The sequence below is a fragment of the Pituophis catenifer genome, unplaced genomic scaffold (genome assembly GCF_029215685.1).
Source record: "Pituophis catenifer annectens isolate HBS135680 unplaced genomic scaffold, rPitCat1.0.hap2 SCAF_8, whole genome shotgun sequence".
Classification (NCBI taxonomy): domain Eukaryota; kingdom Metazoa; phylum Chordata; class Lepidosauria; order Squamata; family Colubridae; genus Pituophis; species Pituophis catenifer.
Genome location: NW_027256888.1, coordinates 3050233 through 3069048, shown reverse-complemented (window position 1 = coordinate 3069048; position 18816 = coordinate 3050233). Strand labels below are relative to the sequence as shown.

Here is an 18816-nt window from a genome sequence, read left to right as displayed (position 1 = left end):
AATCCTATGGAACAATAGCAATAGAAATCTTTATTTGTTCTGACTGTATATTAAGGCAGGCAGATTGATTCGAATCTACTGCACAACAACCATCTGCACAAGCCGGATTTTTTCTCCTGCAAGGACTCCTAAATTCACATTTTAAAAAATGGCAAATAAAGTATTTATTTATTATTGCGATTTATATGCCGCCTTTCTCCCTAGGGACTCAAGGCGGCTTACAATATGACAAATTCCAATACAAATCACAATGAAATAAAATTAAAATCAGCAACCCTATTAAAAACAGTTTAAAATTAGGCGATGTTATGGATTCAGGTAATGAAAATTTGGAGACTTCGGAGCGAGACTGAGCCAGAAAGCAAAGTCTTGATGTGCGACTATTGTCATTTTATTATATGGCACGATCGGGTAGGTTATTATTCCCTAAACTTTCAGATTTTTCTTAATCCGTTACCGTATAAAAAAAAATAAAGATCTAAAGATGGCAAGAGAGCCTTCCAGTGTGATAATCCTGGAGGCCTCACCCCAATTCCTGCTTATTAAGAAAAAAAAGATATATGAAACGATAAAACTCATTTAGGATGAGGGATTCCAATCCACGAGACGTTTCTGCGTTCCCAATGCACCTGGATCCTGACTGGGGATAATGGGAGTTGTAGTGCAACACTTCAGGGATGTCTATGGAGATTCTTAGTCGTCCTGGTCATAGTTGTTCCTAAGGGGGGTGTTTTTATTTTTCAAGAGGCAACTTGGACTTTCTGGTTTTTCTTTTGAAGACGTTTCGCTTCTCATCCAAGAAGCTTCCTCAGTTCTGACTTGGATGGTGGGGAATGGAAGGATTTATATTCCTTGCAGACAGCTGGTCATTTGCACCCTTTTGGAGGGTCTTTGAAGCACTTGAAGGTTTAGCTGTGTCCTCAGGGTCACCCAAGCGGGGCTAATGGTTCCTGTAGTCTGCAATTTTTTTCCTCTGGAAATCTGTTCCTACTCCCACCCCAAATTGAATAGCTAAACGCCTGTAGAGATTCTCAGTCATCCAGGACACGGTTGTCCCAAAGGTGCATTTTTTTTTCAAAAGACAACTGGACTTTCTTGGGTGGTGGTTGGTTTTTTTGAAGACGTTTCGCTTCTCATCCTAGAAGCTTCCTCAGTTCTGTAGTCTATAGCTAAACATCTATGGAGATTCTCAATTATCACGGTTGCCCCAAACTGCTTTTTTTTCAAGAGGCAACTGGACTTGGGTGTGTGGTGTTTTTTTTTTTTTAAGACGTTTCGCTTCTCATCCGAGAAGCTTCCTCCGCTTCTTGACAACACTATAGGGAGGTGCCCTTTTTCTTTTTTTTTTTTTAAAGCTGCTCCAACAAGTTCAGGTTGAGCCCAGACGTTGCTCTCTTCCAGAAGGGGAGGAGGGCAAGGCAATGCGATGTGCAATGCAAAGGAAACCCACCCACCCACCCACTCAGTCAGTCACCAAGCCCCCGGCCAGGATTTCCAAGCTTCTCCGCCCGTCCACCGCTTGCAATAAGGATGCTTGTAAAAGCCCAGTCACGCACCCTGTCACCCCACCAAAAAAAAAGAAAACCCCGCAGCACCGCCGCCTCTCGGAGCTCACCTGCCCAGGGAATCCTGCAAGGGAAGGCGGGGCCAAGGCTTCCGGGATGAGCCCCGCCCACTTCAGCTCCAGTGGCTTTGCATCCGCCCCGGGCAGGGCGAAGGGGCTGCGCTCCGCGAGGGAGGGAAAGAAGGAGAGCCGAAGGAGCCAGTGCGCGTGCGCAGGACGGGGCAGCTCTCTCTCTCTCTCTAGGAGCCTTTGCCTTGGCTTTTGGGGTGCCGGTTGCGGGGCTCATTTGGGAAGGAGGGAGGGGGGAATGAGAAAGAAGGAAAGGGTAGGAAAAACAGAAGAAGGAGGGAAGGGAAAGACAGGAAGGGAAAGAAGGAAAAAGGAGGAAGGAGGAAAAATGGAAGGAAAGAAAAGAGAGGAAAAGGTGGGGAGGAGAAATGGAAGGAAGGAAGGAAAAGGGAAGGAGGAAAAATAGACGGAAGGAAGGAAAAGATAGGAAGAGAAAGGAAAAGGTGGGGAGGAGAAATGGAAGGAAGGAAGGAAAAGGGAAGGAGGAAAAATGGACAGAAGGAAGGAAGAGAAAGGAAGAGAAAGGAAAAGGCGGGGAGGAGAAATGGAAGGAAGGAAGGTAGGAAAAGATAGGAAGGGAAAAGAAAAGGAAGGGAGGAGGAAAAATAGAAGAAAAGTAGATTAAGGAAGGAAAAGTTAGGGGGAGGGGAAGGAAAAGATAGGAAGAGAAAGAAGGAAAAGGTAGGAAGGAGGAAAATAGAAAAGATAGGAAGGAGGAAAAATAGAAGGAAGAGAAGAGATAGGAAGAGAAAGGAAAAGGTGAGGAGAAATGGAAGGAAGGAAGGAAAAGGTAGGAAAGAAGAAAATTAAAGGAAAAGGAGGGAGGGAGGAGAAAATAAGACAAAGGAAAGAAAGGAGAAAGGATGGATAGATAGATAGATTGATTGATTGAAAGATAGATAGATAGATAACTGGTAGATAGATACATTGGATGGATAAATACAGTAGATAGATAGATAGATAGATAGATAGATAGATAGATAGATAGATAGATAGATAGATAGATAGATAGAGGAAAGACTGAGAAGGAAGGAAGGAAGGAAATTGCCTATGCAATTAAGGTCCCCATAAAGATTTGTATTCATGTATAGCTGTTGGTGATCCCAATTAGGTCCTTAGTTCTCCTCCGTGTAACTTCTTCAAAGAAGACCCAAGAGTTTACATATTTTACCAGCAAAGCTGGATGGGGAATTCTGGGAGTTGAAGTCCGCCAGGCTTAAAACTGGCCAAATTTGGGGGCCACCCCTGGCCTACCATGAAGACTGCCACCTGCCAATCAAAATTGCTAGTGATTGACAGCCTGCTTTCAATTTTCTCCCAAATGTCATCCCGGTTTGTTCCTTATTTGCCCTGCATTTGCTCGGTCTAACTTGGGCTGCGAGCGCTTCCCTTTCATCGCCGGCAGGGGGCGAGCGTGAGGCCGCCGGCATACGCGCGGCTCTTTCCTCGTGTTATATTTCCTTGGGGGATGGGGGGGGGGGGGGAGAGAGAGAGGGTGTGGCGCAGGAAGCGGAAGTCCCGCCGCAAGCCAGCGAGAGCCGCCGGAGCTAGAGCGGCCATGCGCTCGGTGAGCTACGTCCGCCGGGTGGCTCTCGACTTCGGCGGCAGCCTCTTCCCGCGCGCCGTCTCCCTGGGCGACGCCGACAACGACGCGGTGGGTCCCCGGGAGGTGGGGGGTGGGGGGCAGAGGGGGAGGAAGCAGAGGCTTCTCTGGCCGGTCTCTCAATTTTCTATCTCTATGGTCTGTATATCTGTCTATAGTCTCACTCTATGGTCTGTCTATATCTATCTATATCTGTATCTATCTCTCTATCTCTATCTGTATACATATCATATCTATCTATCTGTATATATCTATATCATATCTATCTCTATATCTCTATATCTATATCATATCTATATCTATCTGTATCTATATATCTCTATCTACATCTATCTATATCTATATATCTATATCATATCTATATCTTACCTATTTATCTCTATCTGTATATATCTGTATCATATCTATCTCTATCTCTATCATATCTATATCTATTTATATATATATATCTGTATACATATATCTATATCTATCTGTATATATCTATATCATATCTATATATCTATATCATATCTATATCTATCTGTATCTATATATCTCTATCATATCTATCTCTATATCTCTATATCTATATCATATCTATATCTTACCTATTTATCTCTATCTGTATATATCTGTATCATATCTATCTATCTCTATCTATATCTATATCATATCTATATCTATTTATATATATATATATCTGTATACATATCATATCTATCTATATCTATCTGTATATATCTATATCATATCTATATATCTATCTCTATATCTATCTATCTCTATATCTATCTATATCTATCTATATATATCTATATCATATCTATATATCTCTATATCATATCTATATCTATCTGTATCTATATATCTCTATCATATCTATCTCTATATCTCTATCTCTATATCATATCTATATCTATCTATCTGTATATATCTATATCATATCTATATATCTATATCTATATCATATCTATATCTATCTGTATCTATATATCTATCATATCTATCTACATCTATCTATCTATATCATATCTATATCTTACCTATTTATCTCTATCTGTATATATCTGTATCATATCTATCTATCTCTATCTCTATATCATATCTATATCTATTTATATATATATATATATATATATATATATATATATATATATATATATCTGTATACATATCATATCTATCTATATCTATCTGTATATATCTATATCATATCTATATATCTATCTCTATATCTATCTATATCTATATCTATCTATATATATCTATATCATATCTATATCATATCTATCTCTATATCATATCTATATTTATCTCTATCTATATATATCTATCTCTCTATCTCTATCTGTATACATATCTATATCTATCTGTATATATCTATATATCATATCTATATCTATCTGTATCTATATATCTCTATCTATCTCTATCTATCTCTATCTCTATCTATATCATATCTATCTATCTTTATCTATCCCATCCATCCATCCATCCATATATATAGTCTCTCTGTATGGTCTATCTATCTGTCTCTGTATATCTATACCTATTTTTGTATATCATCCACCGCATCAATATTTCCATCTTCCTTCTGCCTTTATACATCTATTGGTATCATTGTACTTGTTGACAAAATAAATAAATAAAAATAATTCCTCTATCTATATTTCTATATCTCAGCTATCGATATCATCTGTCTTTCTATATCAATATCTAGATCTCTAGAATCTTTCCATGTTTATATATCAACTATTTCTATATCTTGATATATCTCTCAGTATTTAGATCTCTGATATATATATATTTATATGTGTCTGTATAAACTAATATCTATTATCTATCGTCTTTATATATATTGTTAAAGGCATTGTAGCTCATTCAGTGTCATGTAATTGGAGATTTGCAATTAAGAAATAATGGGGGGGGAGGCAGGCTGAAGAATTTTTTAAAAAAATGAATTAAATTTTGAATTAAAAAAAATTATTAATGTTTTCTTTTTTCTCTCTCTCTCTCTCTGTCTCCAGCTGAACGAACTAGTGGTAGGAGATACCAATGGGAAACTGTTTGTATACAAGAATGATGAAAGTCAGCCCTGGACTTTGCGTTCCTGTCAAGGAATGGTGAGTAGAAGCGAAATCAACCGTTAAGGCTATTTACAATCTGATACTTCCGTCGCAGATTACTCTAAGTAAATGCCCTGCATTTTTAGGGGTTTTTTTAACCCTTTGCTTCAGCCCAAACCATAATTTCTTGCTGAAATTAATGAATAAAGACACCCTCTGGCTCTAGACTACGAGTCAGCAACCCGCAGCTCTGGAGCCACATGTGGCTCCTTCATCCCTCTGCTGTGGCTCCCTGTCGCTCAAAATATTACAACTGCCAATGTGTGATACTTGCCGGCACACGATTTATTGAGCTTTTCGACCCTTCGGATAAATCCAGGAAAAGAAAAGTTTCAGAAGAAAACAGAATGTTTAATTCAACTACATAGGCTAGTTTTTGTGGCCACTCAGGAAATAGTCGGGCATGGGAAGGCTTTTGTGGCTCCCGGTGTTTTCTTTTCTGTGGGAAATGGGTCCAAATGGCTCTTTGAGTGTTTAAGGTTGCCGACCCCCACCCTAGACCTAAAGTTTAAAAGATGTGAGAGGGAAGGGAAGGTCGGGGTGAGCCATTTTTCAAAAGATAATGCCACTTCCTAACCATCAAGGAGAAACAGAAATATCAGTGCAGAAAGAAAAGATACCCAGAGGGAGCTAATTTTTTAGCAGGGCTTGGTGGAAGGCTCCGGCTTCGCTCGGCTCATGTCTGTGGCATCCTGATGGAAAAGGATGCTGGCTAGAGTTGTTCAGAAGTTGCCAAATTGCAGAAGAGTCATGTTTAAAAACTAGAGAGCAATTCTGCTGCAAAGACGTTGGGCTTATTTTGAAGCCATCCTTCTACACCAGGGGTCGGCAATCTGTGGCTCTGGAGCCGCATGTGGCTCTTTCATCCCTCTGCTGCAGCTCCCTGTCGCTGGTCAGCTCCACAATTGATAGGGCTTTCGGTTAGGACAGGTAGAAGGAATAGGATGCTGCGGTAGGAAGAGACTCTATGGTGGGGAACTTGACTTCCGGTTGGCTCCAGAATTGAATGGGGGACTTCCGGTTAGGACCTTTATGGCTCTTTGAGTGTTTAAGGTTGCCGACCTCTGTTCTAGGCTCACCTGTATGGCCTTTACCGGCCATACTCCTTGGATTTTTTCAATATACCATATTGATTCGCTTAACCTCTTCTTCATCCTTGTTTTCCTGTTGTTCTTTATTTTTTGGGCAAGAGGGAGCATGCCTGCAAATCAAATCAATGCTTTCCTTTTTCAGCTCACCTGCGTTGGTGTTGGAGACATCTGCAATAAGAAGAAGGTAACTTTTTTTTTTAATTATGTGTGTGCGTGTGTGTCTTTGTGCTATGTAGCAGGGTATCAAACGTTTCCAAGCTCTCTTTCCAGCTGTGGGGAGAGGAACAAGGTAAATAATATGCTAATAAATCTTTTGATTCCATTGTTAAAAGTCGTTTTGTCAGCCGCCACCTGGCCTCCGCTTTAATCATGGTTGCACCTAGCTCAGATGTCAGCAACCTGCGGCTTTGGAGCCGCATGTGGCTCTTTCACCCCTCTGCTGTGGCTCCGTCGCTCAAACTATGCGTCACGATCGCCAATGTGCGACACCCGCCGGCACGCAATTTATTGAGCTTTTCAACGCCCCAGTAGGCCAACCATGGATAAATCCAAGAAAAGTTTCAGAAGAAAACAGAACATTTAATTCAACTCCATAGGCTAGTTTTGTGGCCACTCAAGAAATAGTTGGGCACGGGAAGGGTTTTGTGGCTCCCGGTGTTTTCTTCTCTGTGGGAAATGGGTCTTTGAGTGTTTAAGGTTGCCGACCCGATTTAGCTGAAGGTTAGGTTGCAATTGGGACAACCTGGGGAAATTGTCAAGCTGCTCTAGAAAACTTAAACACTGGGTGGATTTGTTGCTGCAGAATCAGGATATGAAAAATGGGAGTCGAGAATTGTTTTTCTGGTTTGCTTTCTGAATTAAAAACTCCGCTTATTCGCCCAGCGCCGAATCTAGCTGGCTACCCCTTACTTATTCGGGCTTTTCTTTTGCCAGAATTTGGTTGTCGCGGTGAGTGCGGAAGGTTGGTTTCATCTCTTCGACCTCACGTCGCCCTCAAAGCATGGGGATGCGCTGGGCCACCACGAGCTCCCCAACCCCGATGATCCAAAAATGGCATTTAAGCAGCACATACCAGCCAACACCAAAGTTATGCTGATTGATGATATCGGTGAGTGGGTGGTCCCTTTGAACAGAAGCTCTTCTTCTTCTTCTTCTTCTTCTTCTTCTTCTTCTTCTTCTTCTTCTTCTTCTTCTTCTTCTTCTTCCTCCTTCTCCTTCTCCTCCTCCTCCTCCTCCTTCCTCTTTGAAAAAATAAAGCTAAACCAGTGGTGAAATGTAAAATTTGTTACTACCGACTCTGTCGGCGTGGCTTGGTGGTGGTGGGGTAATGTGACTGGGTGGGCGTGGCCAACATTTTTTGGCCAACTTTTTGGCCGTAGAGGTTGTAAAAAAATGCTTTTAAAAGGCTCTGACGATCCCAGCTGAGTTGCCTGACCGTCAGACGCTTTTTTTTTCCTTTTAAAAGCATTTTTTTTTAATTTTTACTTTTCAGAAATTAAAAAAAAATGCTTTTAAAAGCCTCTGATGATCAGGCAACTCAGCTGGGATCGTCAGAGGCTTTTAGGAGTATTTTTTTTCTACAGCCTCTTCGGCTGAAGAGGTTGCAGAAAAAAATGCTTTTAAAAGCCTCTGACGATCCCAGCTGAGCCGCACAATTATCAGAGGCTTTTTTTTTTACTTTTAAAAGCATTTTTTCAGCCGAAGAGGTTGTAGAAAAAATGCTTTTAAAAGTAAAAAAAAAAAAAAAAGCCTCTGATGATCACGCGGCTCAGCTGGGCATGGGGGGGGGCAGGGATTTTTGCTATTGGTTCTCCGAACCACTCGCCGCCATTGCTACCAGATTGGGCGATTCGGTCCGAACCGGGAGCATTTCACCCCTGAGCTGAACTCTTGACCACTAGAACAAAACCTACAAATTATAGTTTAGCGATGTAGCTTTTAATTGACTTTTAAAAGAAATTAAAGCATCGTTTAATTAATGGCCTTGAGAATTAATTTGAACCAATAGAATTAAGCCTATAAGCTTCAGAAATCGTTTCCTTTTACTGCAAAAAAAAATATCTTTATTTTTCGTCCTGTCTTATATTAAGACTTCGGAAACGAATAAGGGTCTTAAGCCATTGGTTGAAAAAGAATTGAGATGATTGGAGGGCACATAGTATGATGTTTTGGGAACAAGCAAGATGGATTCCTTTCATTTCTCCTTGATTTTCTGCAATCGGTTCCTCCACGATACAAAGTGTGAGTCCGCTATGCGTTCTCGGCAGATGGAGATGGAAAAAATGAATTGGTGATAGGCTACACGGACCGCGTGGTGCGAGCCTTTCGCTGGGAGGACTCGTCGGAGGGTTCCGATAGCCTCTCTGGACAGCTGGTGCTGCTGAAAAAATGGCTGCTGGAAGGACAGGTAGGACATGATGATAGAAAGTCAGCATAGAAGTTTCATAAATCAATAAATCCAGGGAATGAAACGGGGGGTCAAAGTGGGGGGGGGGGGGGGCACAGCATAGTTAGCTTTGCAGCTGTTGCCTTCTTAACTTCAACTTCTGTCATATTCGATCTGTAATTCTATCTCAAAAGAAATTCCTAACATCTAGACAGAGAGGAAGACAAGTAGGATGTCAGGTTTCGAGGTCGTCTCAAATAAATCGCATTTCAAACAAAGTCTTTGATGAAAAACTCCCATTTATTAAGCACGACATTCTAACTCCGACTCCATCATAGCCAACACTGACTTCCTGACCCAAAAACCCTCCCTTTCCTTTCCCCACTCCTCTGCACTCATTGGCCATCTTCCAAGTCACTCTACCCCTAATCTACTGCTCCAGCTCAAAGGAATTTCCCCCCTCCCATCCCATCTCCTAGGGGATATTATCTCCAGGGAAAATAAGTAGGTGAAAAGTCAAACATCCCTTTCCAGACGCCTCCGCTTCTCCTTCTTATGTCAGCACTAGAGTAAATGCAGCTTGAAGTGCTGACACAGGGGGTATAAAGGCTCTCGACCAATGATTCGATTCAGAATAGAGCAAGAAAGGAGGACTTCCTAGTCCAACCAGATTCCTCAAGCAGGAATCCCTTTACCATTTCATACAAGCGACTCTCCAGTCTCTTCTTAAAGAGGTGACCCTGAGGACACAGATAAACCTCCAAGTGCTTCAAAGACCCTCTAAAAGGATGCAAATGACCAGCACCCACAATTTCTGAAGGCAACTTCTGTTCCACTGGTTAATTGTCCTCACTGTTAGGGAGTTTCTCCTTAATTCAAGGTTGCTTCTCTCCTTGATGAGTTTCCGTCCGTTCTTTCTTGTCCTGCCTTCTGGTGCTTTGAAAAATAAATTGATCCCTTCTTCTTTCTGGCGGCCAATATCAAAGACATAGACCCATCAAGAGAAAGGAACAAAAGTTAACCCCTCCCATAATGAGGGTAGTTGAAACCAGGGGTCTCCAACCTTGGAAACTTTAAGACTTGTGGACTTCAACTCCCAGAGTTCCTCAGCCAGCAAAGCTGGGAGTTGAAGTCCACAAGTCTTAAAGCTTTGTTAGCTGAGGAATACTGAGAGTTGAAGTCCACAAGTCTTAAAGTTGCCATGGTTGGAGACCCCTGGTTTAAATGGTTCATAAGAAGAAGGAAGGAAGGGGAAAAAGAGGGAGGGGAAGAAAGGAAGGAGCTGGAAAGAAGAAAAAGATAGGAAGGAGGAAAAATAGAACGAATGAGGGAAAAGATAGGATGAGAAAGAAGGAAAAAGGAGGAAGGAGGAAAAATAAAGGAAGGAAAAATGGAAGCAAAATAGATAAAGGAAAAGATAGGAACGAGGAAAAATGGATGGATGGATGGATGGATGGATGGATGGATGGATGGACTAAAGTGCAGAGCAGTAGTGAAATCCAATTTTTTTTACTACCGGTTCTGTGGGCGTGTTGTGGCTTGATGGGCGTGGCAGGGGAAGGATACCGCAAAATCCCCATTCCCTCCCCACTCCTGGGGAAGGATATTGCAAAATCCCCATTCCCACCCCACTCTGGGGCCAGCCAGAGGTGGTATTTGCCAGTTCTCTGAACTACTCAAAATTTCCGCTACCGGTTCTTCCCGAACCTGTCAGAACCTGCGGGATTTCACCCCTGGTGCAGAGCATGGGACAGTCATGGTGGTAGCTGTGATGGAAGTCATTTGAGGTGATGAGCCTTTGATTCTTTCCCCTGGTGAGGACAGGTGGATAGCCTCTCTGTGAACCCAGATGCTGATGGCTCCCCTCAGATGATGGTGTCCCAGCCAGGCTGCGGATATGCGGTCTTGCTCTGCACTTGGAAACAAGAGCAGCAGCCTCCCACAGAGACCATGGAGAGTTCTGCATCTAGCAGGTGAGGTAACCCAGAATTCCCGAGGAACAATGCCCAGTGATGTCCAGCTGTTAGCAACTTCTTGTGGTAGTTGGGCAGCCCAAGATCACTTCGCTCTTCCCACACGTACTGCATCACACTTTCCCGCGGCGGGCATTTTATTCTCACGCCCTCCCCTCCCCCCCACAAATCAGACTCGTTGCATGCTGTCGGAGCAAGCCAGGACAATGGGTGGCGTCTTTAAGGAGGTGCCAACCGCCCCAGCGAGGATCTCTTGTCTACCCTTCAAATTTTCAACTTTAGGCGAAAAAAATGCCGTGCTTCTCTGTTGTGGCCTCTCGGCCACCGGCCATTCCAGCAGCCGAATCAGAGGAGGAAAAGGAGGAGGTGTGGGAGTCAGGGTCAGCATCAAGGCAATCTGAGAGCTCCGAGGGGAAGAGGGAATGGAGCTGGCAGAGAGAGAGAGAGGCGGAGCCTGGGCTGTCTGTCAGCCCTCAGATGGAGAGTCAACAGCCCCCAGGTCTGGAAGTGGCTGATGAGGAAGAGGAGGAACAGCTGGGTGCAGTGCCTGACACATGGATTTACAGAAGGCAGAGGAGAGGAGAGCAGTGGAAATCTATGGGCCGGTCCTCAGGACGGAAGAGCCATCGCTGCTAGCGAAGCCCCACCCTAGCTCTGGGGAATAAAAGGCAGGGGGCGGAGATGAATAGGTGCAACAGACAGCTATTCATCTTACGGACGGATGGACTTGTTAGCCTGCAGTGAAAAGTTTTGCTGGGGCTGCCAGCGCTTCTAATGAAAGGAATCTTTTGAGTTCACTTCAGAGGGTTTCTCGTGTTTGGGGAGCCGGGTTTCTTTCCACCAAACGAGAAGATTTTCCTGTTGTCCCGCTAGATCTTCTTCATTTCTTGACTACTCTTTAGGGAAGGCCCCGTCCGGGACGTCATTCTTCATCAGACGTCGGGTAGAATTCACAACAAGAATGTTTCCACTCATCTGATTGGAACCATTGGCAGAGGTAAGCGGAAGACGTTCGAGTCATGGGGGGGGGGGTTAGAAAATACTGGATTTCCAGAGAAATCCTAACCTGCCTCTTGCATTTTTTTTTTCTCTGCAGGTTGTTCAAAGGAGCCCAAAGGGCTGGGTCTGTTCGCACTCTGCACATTAGATGGTAAGACTTGATTTTCTTGGAATGGGGATAGAGTTGAATTCACATTCATTTATATCCGCGTTCCCTGGTGCCAGGAGGGGGGAACGAGGGAGGGGAAGAGGGAATGGTTTCATTTGTGTGAGCGGTGGGCTCACGCGAGTAGGGCTGACAGTCTCCGCCACTCGCGCGGGTGGGTTTGTGTGCACGCATGCTTGCCCGCCGTTCCTCCACTTGCGCAGCCCGGTTGCAAATAGTCCACGGCCCGGCGATGGGCCATGCCCCACCTGTTGGGGACCCCTGATTTATATAATCTGCCCCTCCCTCAGAATGTCCCTTGGCATTCCTGTAGCAGCCTACAAAGGGTTTAAACACTTCAAGATCCTGGGACGAGCCTCCCCTGGACCTGCTCCTCCGCAGGAACCCTCGGGGAACGACGGAATTGCTACGCAGCCTTTCTTTCCCCCTTCCAGGGACCCTGAAGCTCATGGAGGGAGCAGACAAGCTGCTGTGGTCTGTGCAAGTGGACCATCAACTTTTTGCTCTGGAAAAACTGGACGTCACGGTAAGCTTTTACCTAGCTGACCGGCACTTGGGGCGAACAAAATGTATCCAGAAACGGACGGGTTATCAGAGAGCCATCTCTCGGTGAGAAATAGCAACAGCACTTACACTTATATACCGCTTCACAGTGCTTTGCAGCCGTCTCTAAGCAGTTTACAGTCAGCCTCTTGCCCCCAACAATCTGGGTCCTCCTTTTACCCACCTCGGAAGGATGGAAAGCTGAGTCAACCTCAAGCCTGTCAGGATTGAACTCCAGGCTGTGGGCAGGGTTAGCCTGCAATACTGCATTCTAACCACTAATATAGGGAGAGAGACACAGGGAAGGGGGAGACAGGAAGGGAGGGAGGGAGATGGAGAGAGAGACAGAGGGAACGAGGGGGGGAGAGAGAGAGCATGGCTGCCCTTCTGACAGGCGGCTTCTTTCTAAGAAAGTTTCCTATCCTTTCAGGGAAACGGTTACGAGGAGGTGATTGCTTGCGCCTGGGACGGACAGACGTACATCATCGATCACAACCGGACAGTGGCCAGGTTCCAAGTGGATGAAAACGTCAGCGCCTTCTGTGCCGGTGAGCAAAATCCCTAGCCATTTGCTAAGCCTTGATAGTACAGGGGTTTAGTGCACCCTGTTATTAACACAGCTGCCTGCAATTTCTGCCGGTTCGAATCTCTCCAAGGCTCAAGGTTGACTCAGCCTTCCATCCTTTCTAAGGTAGGTGAAATGAGGACCCAGTTTGTGGGGGCAATAAGCTGACTTTGTATAGAATATACAAAAGAATGAAGGCTATTGCTTAAAGCATTGTAAGCCACCCTGAGTCTCCGGAGAAGGGCGGCATATAAATCAAATTAAAAAAAAAACTCGCAGGTCCGCAAACCCCCAACCCGCCCCCCGCCCCCCAAGGACTAGAAGACCTCCAAGGTCCCTTCCGGGTCTATTCCGATTGATTTGAGGATTTGGGGAGCGTGACTTCTTAAAGACAAATTCACCCTTGATTATAAAGGAATGGGCGATTCCCCCGCAAACTTTACATCCTTCCTAGAAATTACTTTCCAGGCCATGGTATACAGTTGAATTATGGGAGATTACCCTGTTTCCTCGAAAATAAGACCCAACCAGAAAATAAGCCCTAGCGTGAATTTTCAGGATGCTCATAATATAAGCCCTACCCCCCAAAATAAGCCCCAGTGAAAATTGTCAGCCAGATGGATGCATTTAATACCGTATTTTCCCCCAAAAAAATAAAACCTAACCAGAAAATAAGCCCTAATGTGTCTTTTGGAGCAAAAATTAATATAAGACCCGGTCTTATTTTCGGGGAAACACAGTAATTCTTTCCACTCAAGATTCTTCCCTAAAATGCTGTCGGTTTCAAGAGAAGAATAGAGATGCTGTCCCTTGATTTGATGACTCCTGTAGACCACCTATATCCGTGATGGCGAGCCTATGGTGGCACGAGGAGCCATATTGGTGGGTACGCAAGCTCAGCTCCGCCAGCTGATTTTCGGTCCTTCTGGGCCCACTGGAAGTCAGGAAACGGGTCGTTTCCAGCCTCCGGGGGTTCGGAAGGTTGTTTTCGCCCTCCCCAGGCTCCTAGAAAGTCTCTGGAGCCTGGGGAGGGCCAAAAAACAGGCTACCAGGTCCACTGTGCCATTGCATGCCAAAAGAGGGGGGGTTGTCGTGCATGAATGTGGGGGGGGGGCGCATAGAATTATGGGCGTGGGAATTATGGACGTGGGCACGCGTGCGGGCAACCCCTCCCCCCCTACTTTTGGCACGCAATGGCAAAAAGGTTAGCCATCACTGGCGTATATAGTTTTAGGTTAAATTACACATTTGCTGGTGGCCTCTCGGGATTTGAAATGTCGTTTAGCGGTTTAAAGCAGGCCTCGTGGTCGGATATTTTTTTTTTCACCTCGAATTCTGGCGGTCCTTCTCTTCTTAACAATGGCGTCATCTCATCCCGCCAGGCTTCTATTCTTGTAAAGGGGACTATAACAGCCCTTGCCTGGTCTACGTCAGTTTCAACCACAAGATCTACATCTATTGGGACGTACAGTTAGAAAGGATGGAGTCCACCAATTTGCTGAAGACGCTGGAGAACAATTCAGAATGCGGAGAACTCCTCCTTCGGCTGGATGTAGGTAGGTTTCCGTGCGGTGGTTTCTACCAAGGTTTCACGTTGGGTTTAAGTTCCTTTGGGGTTGAATGGTTGGAAGAAATGTCCTTCTGGGTTGAGTTCCAAGTTGGGGAGGAAGACACTGGAAACATGGTGGGCAATTGGAAATATGGTTTTTAATGGACAGGCAGGGGTGGGCTTCAAAAATTTTAGCAAGGGATTCTCCGCCCGGTTGCCGGGTGGGCGTAGCCTAGTCGGCTTGCTGCATCATGGTGGGGAGGTTGTTTTTGCCCTCCCCAGGTTCCGGAGGTTTTTCTCGAGCCTCTGGGAGGGCGAAAACGGCCTCCCCAAACTCCAGAGGCTGGAAACGGGCCCGTTTCCAACCTTCCTGAACTTCTAGTAGGCCCGTTTTTCGCCCTCCCCAAGCCTCCACGTGTACCCTGCACATACCTGCATCCAAAACAGACCGCGTGGGGACTCCCGGGAGGGGAGGTGTGGGGACACCCGAGAGGGGAGGGGTGGGCGGGGCTAGCCAGGTGTGGGATTGGGGGGGGTTCTTCGAACTGCACCGAATCTTAGAGATTCTCTCGAACCCCCAGCAGCGAACCCCTGTGGACAGGACCACATGATTTGAGGTCCTGGGCAAAAAGCATATGTTTGAGAAAGGAGAGAGATTTATACCCTCTGTTGGGCTTTGAATTTGAGCTTGTGTTCTGATTGGTTATCAGACTCCCATGGGGCCATGCAGGGGTAACTTTGTAGGTTGTCTGTGTCCCAAGCTTGGTTGAGCCTTGCTGGGTGATGATGTAATGAAAGGGCTTTGGGCAATTCCTACTATGGCTCTGCCTGCAGGAGGTAGATCTTTGTTATGTAGAATAGACTGGCCCAGGCCTTAATGGCCCATTGACAAAGGTGGGGAGGGGGCTGAGTTTCTGCCTCCCTTTTAGGGGAAATATTCTGCCCTTTTAATATTTCCTAAAATATCTCATTTTCCTAGGAGAGGGGTGGGTGCTAACTTCCTACAGTTTCTACCACGGCTTCACCGAGCAACTATCCAGTAGCTGCCTTCCAGAAGGAGGGGGGGGGGGGGACAAGATTTAGGATTATTCCACATATTATCAGAGGTGCCCGGAGGATTGTAACATCAGCCATCAAAGCTCTCATGGAAGAGTACCAACATCCCAGCATCGTTCTTGAATGCTGGTTTCCTGGACCATTAAGGTCTCACCTCTTCGTTTATTCCCCTTGAAAACAGCTGAATCAGTGGGCATGGGAGCATTGCCCTAGTTCAGCTCCGGTGTGCATGCGGGCGCCGGCCAGCTGATTTTTCGACCTTCCAGTCCCACCGGAAGTTGGCAAATGGGCCGTTTCTGGCCTCCAGAGGGCCTGCAGGGGCAGGGAAGGCTGTTTTCACCCTCCCCAGACTCCAAGAAATCCTCTGGAGCCTGGGGAGGGCAAAAACCAGACCTACCAGGTCCACTGTTCCATCGCGTGCCAAAAGTGGGGCAGCACCGGGGGCACACACGCGGGGGTGGGGCACATTGAATTATGGGTGTGGGCATGCACGCACGCACACAACCCCCCTGCGCACGAACCCCCCACTTGTGGCACACGACTGCAAAAAGATTTCGCCATCACTGGGCTAAGCCATCATTCATTTTTGATAGATTAATGCAGTGTGAAGATTCTGTATTTTTAAATGAGAAACCCTGGAGCATCATGGGGCAGCGATCTACTAGATTTCTGAATTGATCCGAGCATGGATTTCCATAGCCTGGAGAAACCAGTGGGAATCTGTTCACCTAAAGCCACAAGGAGCCTGCAGATTGTGAATCCCACCATATCCACCCCTGTCCCATCCCACCTTCCCCGTTTGTGCAGAGATGGTTACCACTTATGACCGCAATTGAACCCAAAATGTCTCCTGCTAAGTGAGACAGTTGTTCAGTGAGTTTTGTCCCATTTTTACCACCTCGCCTGCCACAGTTGTTAAGTAAATCACTGCAGTTAATAACATACCGTGTTTCCCCGAAAATAAGACCCCGTCTTATATTTTTTTAAACCCTGAAATAAGCGGCTGGCCTTATTGCCATGCGGCTCAAAAGCCCGATTGGGTTTATCATCAGGGGATGTCTTATTTTGGGAGAAACAGGGTAGTTAAGTGAATCCGGCAGTTAACGTGACCCTGGGACACTTGCGACCGTCATAAATACGAGCCAATTGCCAAGAATGTTGACCAAGTGACCATTGGCATTGGGGACGCTGCGAAGGTTGTAACTCCGTCACAAGTCACTTTTTTCAGTGCCGTGGTTAACTTCGAACGGTCACTAAATGAATTGCTGTAAGTTGGGGGCTACCAGTGCTTTTCCTAGATGTCGTGCAGAGTGCCTCTCTTAAGTAACGGTGTATCTTCCTCTTTTTTTCTTTTTCATAGCTAAAAATGATGTTTCGGCTGTCAAAGATCTGATTCACAAGACCTTATACTTTCCCAAGAAAGCAGTTAAATAGTCACGGCACGGAAGAAACTCCTATCTCCAGCACTCTTGATATGCTTCTTAGGACTCCGATGTCCTCCGTTCCAGTGCATAATCAGGAACAAAGCAACTCGCAATGGAAGTTTATGAGCCCCGGTGGCGCAGTGCGGCATTGCAGGCGGACTCTGCTCGCTGCCAGCAGTTCGATTCCGACTGGTTCAAGGTTGCCTCAGCCTGCCGTGGTCAGTAAAATGAGGAACCCTGCAGGCGGTTGGGAGGCAAAAGCCCGATTCTGTAAACCGCTTAGAGAGGGCTGCAAAAGCCTTGTGAATTGGTATATATGTCTTAAGTGCTATTGCTAATATATCACGCTCCCTCGTTCCTTAAAAGCCGAAAAGTGCAAGGTTGAATATGTAAACATGTATGTGTATATATGTAAATATGTCATCAGGCTGAATCTTGTGTTGTTGTTAACTTATTTTCTTCCCCTTGGTCTTAAGTTACGGGTTTTTAAGGAAAGCTTCAATAAAGTCTTGACAAGTCATTCAATTGGTAACGGTCCCATTATTCAAGATATTGCTTCTATAGCAGAAGCCGCTAGAGATGCTTGGCACGCAGGGAAGAATGAATCCGGGAGGCGTTTCAGCAGCTGGATGGGCGCTCCGACGTTTGGCATCTACTTTGGGGGGATTCTGGAGGCCCCTAAACTGGGTTGATGGAGAACCAGGGCTCTTGGAGAGGGTCGATCTAGGTTCGGCAGTTTGGGGCCACCTGGAGCCAGTTGATGTCTGGGGTTCTCTTTATTAGTATCCATAAACATAACCGCTCTGATCAGCGTCTTGTATTACGCCCAGAATACAGAATAGCAGAGCTGGATGGGACCTTGGAGGTCATCTAGTCCAGCCTTCCTACTCAAGCAGGAGACCCCTATACCATCTCGACAGGTGGCTTGCCCAGTCTCTTCTTGAAACCCTCGAGTGATGAAGCAAGCATCCACAACTTCTGGTGGCAAGTCGTTCCACTGGTTAATTGTTCTAACCATTAGGAAGTTAACTTCTTAATTCCAGGTTCCTTCTCTCCTCGATTAGTTTTCATCCGTTGCTTCTCCTGCCCTCTGGTGCTTTGGAGAATAGGTTGACCCCCTTTTTTTGTAGCAGCCCCTCAAATACTGGAAGACTGCTATCATGTCACACCTTAGTCCTCCTTTTCTCTAGACTAACCATGCCCGGTTCCTGCAACCGTTCATGTTTTAGTCTCCAGGCCTTTATAATCACCTTAGGTACTAATCCTTCACGCAATTTTGATTCTAAGCCTCTTTATACAACCAAGGATTGTATTAAGATTTTTTGGCTGCCGCTGCTGCACACGACTGGCTCGTTTTTATGTGATCGTCCACTAGGACTCCCAAGATCCTTCTCTTGAGTTTTTGAGCCAGCTTTCACCTAATCTGTACTTTGTACACCTTTGGTTTTTCCTGCTCAGTTGTAAAACTTTGCTTTTCTCCACATTGTTGGATAGGGCCCATTGTTCAAGTCTGCCAAGGTCTTTTTGGATCCCGATTTCACCAGAGAGCTGCAGAAGAAACTACAGGGACTAGGTTCACCACCGAGTTTTATTCTCCCCTTCTTTCTACAATCAAGTGAAATTCCATTAGCACGCCTCCGTATTTAGCGTAGGTCCCCTGAATCCACGGGAATGCTGCAAGTAGGTGCAACAGCGCCTGAAAAAAGCGTGTTTTTCTTTG

General features: G+C 45.4%; 1 protein-coding gene across 2 annotated transcripts; it reads left to right on the top strand.

Moving 5' to 3' along the window:
- The first annotated feature begins 3191 nt into the window (after positions 1–3191).
- On the top strand, positions 3192–17616 carry ITFG2 (integrin alpha FG-GAP repeat containing 2). 2 transcript variants are annotated; one of them, XM_070948224.1, is made up of 12 exons: positions 3192–3287; positions 5246–5341; positions 6578–6619; positions 7369–7543; positions 8703–8842; positions 10646–10794; positions 11697–11791; positions 11891–11944; positions 12394–12485; positions 12933–13050; positions 14450–14619; positions 17033–17616. In XM_070948224.1, exons 1-12 carry the CDS (start codon positions 3192–3194, stop codon positions 17063–17065), a joined length of 1260 nt encoding a protein of 419 aa, XP_070804325.1. In that variant the 3' UTR covers positions 17066–17616. The 2 variants fall into 2 exon arrangements, with proteins under 2 accessions (XP_070804325.1, XP_070804324.1); XM_070948223.1 differs by having other exon boundaries at positions 14450–14623.
- The last annotated feature ends 1200 nt before the right edge of the window (positions 17617–18816 follow it).

Coding starts and splice junctions, on each gene's coding strand:
- ITFG2 (XM_070948223.1), top strand. CDS start 3,192: ATGCGCTCGGTGAGCTACGTCCGCCGGGTGGCTCTCGACTTCGGCGGC. Junction 6,620..7,368: donor ACATCTGCAATAAGAAGAAG/GTAACTTTTTTT, acceptor TTCTTTTGCCAG/AATTTGGTTGTCGCGGTGAG. Junction 12,486..12,932: donor TGGAAAAACTGGACGTCACG/GTAAGCTTTTAC, acceptor CTATCCTTTCAG/GGAAACGGTTACGAGGAGGT.